This window comes from Macadamia integrifolia, chromosome 14, assembly GCF_013358625.1.
Source record: "Macadamia integrifolia cultivar HAES 741 chromosome 14, SCU_Mint_v3, whole genome shotgun sequence".
NCBI lineage: Eukaryota > Viridiplantae > Streptophyta > Magnoliopsida > Proteales > Proteaceae > Macadamia > Macadamia integrifolia.
In genome coordinates this window covers 15,850,037-15,853,192 of record NC_056570.1, presented here as the reverse complement: position 1 = coordinate 15,853,192, position 3,156 = coordinate 15,850,037, and the positions used below count along the sequence as shown (strand labels likewise).

Sequence of the window (3,156 nt, the reverse complement as noted above, 5' to 3'; positions counted from 1 at the left end):
GTATCAATCAAAATTCTCAAAGTTTAAAAGAAAAAAATCTGAATTTTCTTTCGTTCTACAATCTCTTGATCTTATCATCCTCCCTTTTGAAGTTTAATTATCTTCCATCTATCTCTTCATTTCTCCGTCCCAAATAACACTATGGTCCCCTTAGTTTTTCTTTCAAATAACACATTCTCTCTCTCTCTTCTTTAGGGGGAGGTGTATAATAATGTAAAAAAATGTGGTTGAGTGGGTGCGAGGGTATAACAATTTTAAAAAAGAAAAACTGTTTGTGGATGTGTATAATAGTGTAAAACTTTTGGAAAAGTCTTCAACAAAGACAACAGTTATTGAACCCAAAAAAACATGAGAGAGAGATTACATAAGAATGCAGCCCATTTCTATATAAACCCTTTACTCTTCCCCCGTCAATCTCAGGTCTCAAACTCCCATCCTTTCTTTACTAAAGAAGAAAAAACCAAAGAAAGAAACTCTCATCCTTTCCCTTCAGCATCTCCAAGGCTTGAAGGCTTCAAACCACAACCATGGCTGGAACCCACCAAGCTTCTCCCCTCATCACAATTCTACCGAGTCCAGGTCTGGGTCACCTCATCCCTCTCACACAGGTCGCCAGGCAACTCGTGGATTACCACCACTTCTCTGTCACCTTCATCATTCCAACTGATGGTACTATCTCTAAAGCTGAAAAAGCTGTCTTAGATTCTCTCCCCAAATCCATAAACTCCATTGTCCTTCCTCCGGTGAGCTTCGATGACCTTCCCAATGATATAAAGATTGAGACCCGTATCATACTCACCATGACTCGTTCTAACCCTTCTCTTCGTGAAGCATTGAAGGTCTTAACATCCACTAATTGTGTTTCTGCTTTGATTGTTGATCTCTTTGGTATTGAAGCCATGGATATCGCTAGGGAATTCAATGTTTCACCTTACATCTTCTACCCTACCACAGCTATGTGTTTGTCATTGTTCCTCCATTTTCCTAAGCTTGATGAGTTGTACTCTTGTGAGTATAGAGACATGCCTGAACCTGTTGAATTGCCTGGGTGTGTGCCCCTGTACGGAGAAGAGTTCTTGGACCCGGCCCAAGATAGGAAGAATGAAGCCTACAAAGGGCTTATAGACAATTGCAAGCGCTATAGATCAGCTGAGGGTATCTTGGTAAACACGTTTGTAGCCTTGGAACCAGGTGCCATCAAGGCCTTAAAAGATGGTGTAGACCCAACCATACCGCCGATATACCCGATTGGACCACTCATTCAGAACAGTTCAAGGGAGGCAGCCGGGGAATCAGAGTGCTTGAAGTGGTTGGATGGTCAGCCAAGTGGGGCTGTTCTATATGTTTCTTTTGGAACTGGTGGGGCCCTCTCGCCGGAGCAACTTAATGAATTGGCCTTGGGATTGGAGCTGAGTGAGCAAAATTTTTTATGGGTTCTTAAGAGTCCAACTTTGACAGCTGCAGATGCCAATTATTTCACAGTCCAAAGCATTGAAGAGCCTTTGGCATTCTTGCCCAGAGGGTTCTTAGAGAGGACCAAAGGGCGAGGCATGATAGTCCCCTCGTGGGCCCCACAGATTCAAGTGCTGAGTCATAGCTCCACCGGAGGGTTCCTCACCCATTGTGGTTGGAATTCGACCCTAGAGAGTGTGGTACATGGTGTGCCCTTGATTGTGTGGCCACTTTATGCCGAACAAAAGATGAATGCAAAGATGTTAGCAGAGGAAGGTTTGAAGGTTGCACTGAAGCCCAAAGCAGGGGGAAATGGAATAATTGAGCGAGCGGAGATCGCGACGGTGGTGAGAAGACTAATGGAGGGTGATGAAGGTAAGAAGATAAGGATTAGGATGAGATTGCTGAAAGAGGCAACTGCTATGGTATTGAGTGAAGATGGGTCTTCAAGAAAAGCATTATCTGAAGTTTGTAACAAATGGAAGAACAAAGTGAGCATGTGATGTGTTTGGCTTTTTTATCTCTTACGCTTACCCTTGTAATTTCTCTCTTGTTTGGGTCCTGAGAGTTCCATTCTCTATAGACTCTGGAACTTATATGCTATTGTTGTTATGCCACTTCAAGCTTTCATGTCCATTCTCCTGTTGAAAATAATAATTACCACCATGATCAGAATTTCACAGAGAATCTCGCATTGGGAAGCCTAAGTAATTTTTATTCTATTAGAAGAGGGGAAGACAAGTAATTAAGTAGAATACAAATTACAACTTTTATGCCTATTATGTAACACCCAAGCCCCACTAACCTTCTACAAAATTGTCCTCTTTGTCTCATGGGCCTCAAGGCAATGTTAAAGAGGTTAGAGGTTATTAACTAGCACAATAATCTCTCCTAAGGCAACATGGGCAAAAGTTTGCACACCCTTATCGATCTCCTGGTACTTGCTGTATTCTTGGTGGGGACACCTCACTGATCACCCAAACGGGTCTGGTACTTATCATATTCTTGGGTTATTCTTGGGTGTCATAACTTCCCACCTTTCGGTACAACATCCCCACTATTGCCCTACACGCTATTGGGGTCTGCTTTGATACCATTTGTAACGCCCTAGCCCAACTAACCTTGCACAATATTGCCATTTTTGGCCCGTGGGCCTCAAGGCTTTAAAATATGTTATTCCATGTTAAGGAGGCTAGAGGTTATTAACTGGTCCAGTAATCTCTCCCTAGGCGATGTGGGAAAAAAATTTACACACCCTCACCGATCTCCCAAACCCCTTAGTATTTGTCGAATTCCTGGTGGAGACACCTAACCAATCTCCCAGACAGATTTGGTACTTGTCGTATTCTTAGGTGTCACATATTAAACAAAAAACATGGCCTTGATGTCTTGACATAAGAATAGTAAAAGGTACTCTTTCAGTTTTATCTATGGTAAACATGGAAAATCCTATTTTCAGTGGATTTTTTTTTCTTTTTATGAGAATAATAAGACTATAAAAAAGGAAAAATCCTATAAAACAACCTTTTTCTTTTTTTGTTTTTTGTTTTTTTTTTTTTTTTTAATTTGGATTTTTACATGGAAGCAATGGGAGCCATAATGGATAAACGGATACATGAGCAAGTCAAAAAAGGCATGCCACTCAAGAAGGAATATGAGCCTTATTTTATTTTACATGCAATTTTTTTTTTTTTTCCTAACGAG

At 41.2% G+C, this 3,156-nt stretch overlaps 1 protein-coding gene across 1 annotated transcript; it reads left to right on the top strand.

Annotated features, from left to right (window-relative positions):
- The first annotated feature begins 402 nt into the window (after positions 1-402).
- On the top strand, positions 403-2,082 carry LOC122060962 (hydroquinone glucosyltransferase-like). Its single transcript, XM_042624094.1, has one exon. It carries the CDS (start codon positions 528-530, stop codon positions 1,953-1,955), a length of 1,428 nt encoding a protein of 475 aa, XP_042480028.1. The 5' UTR covers positions 403-527; the 3' UTR covers positions 1,956-2,082.
- Positions 2,083-3,156: the final 1,074 nt, after the last annotated feature.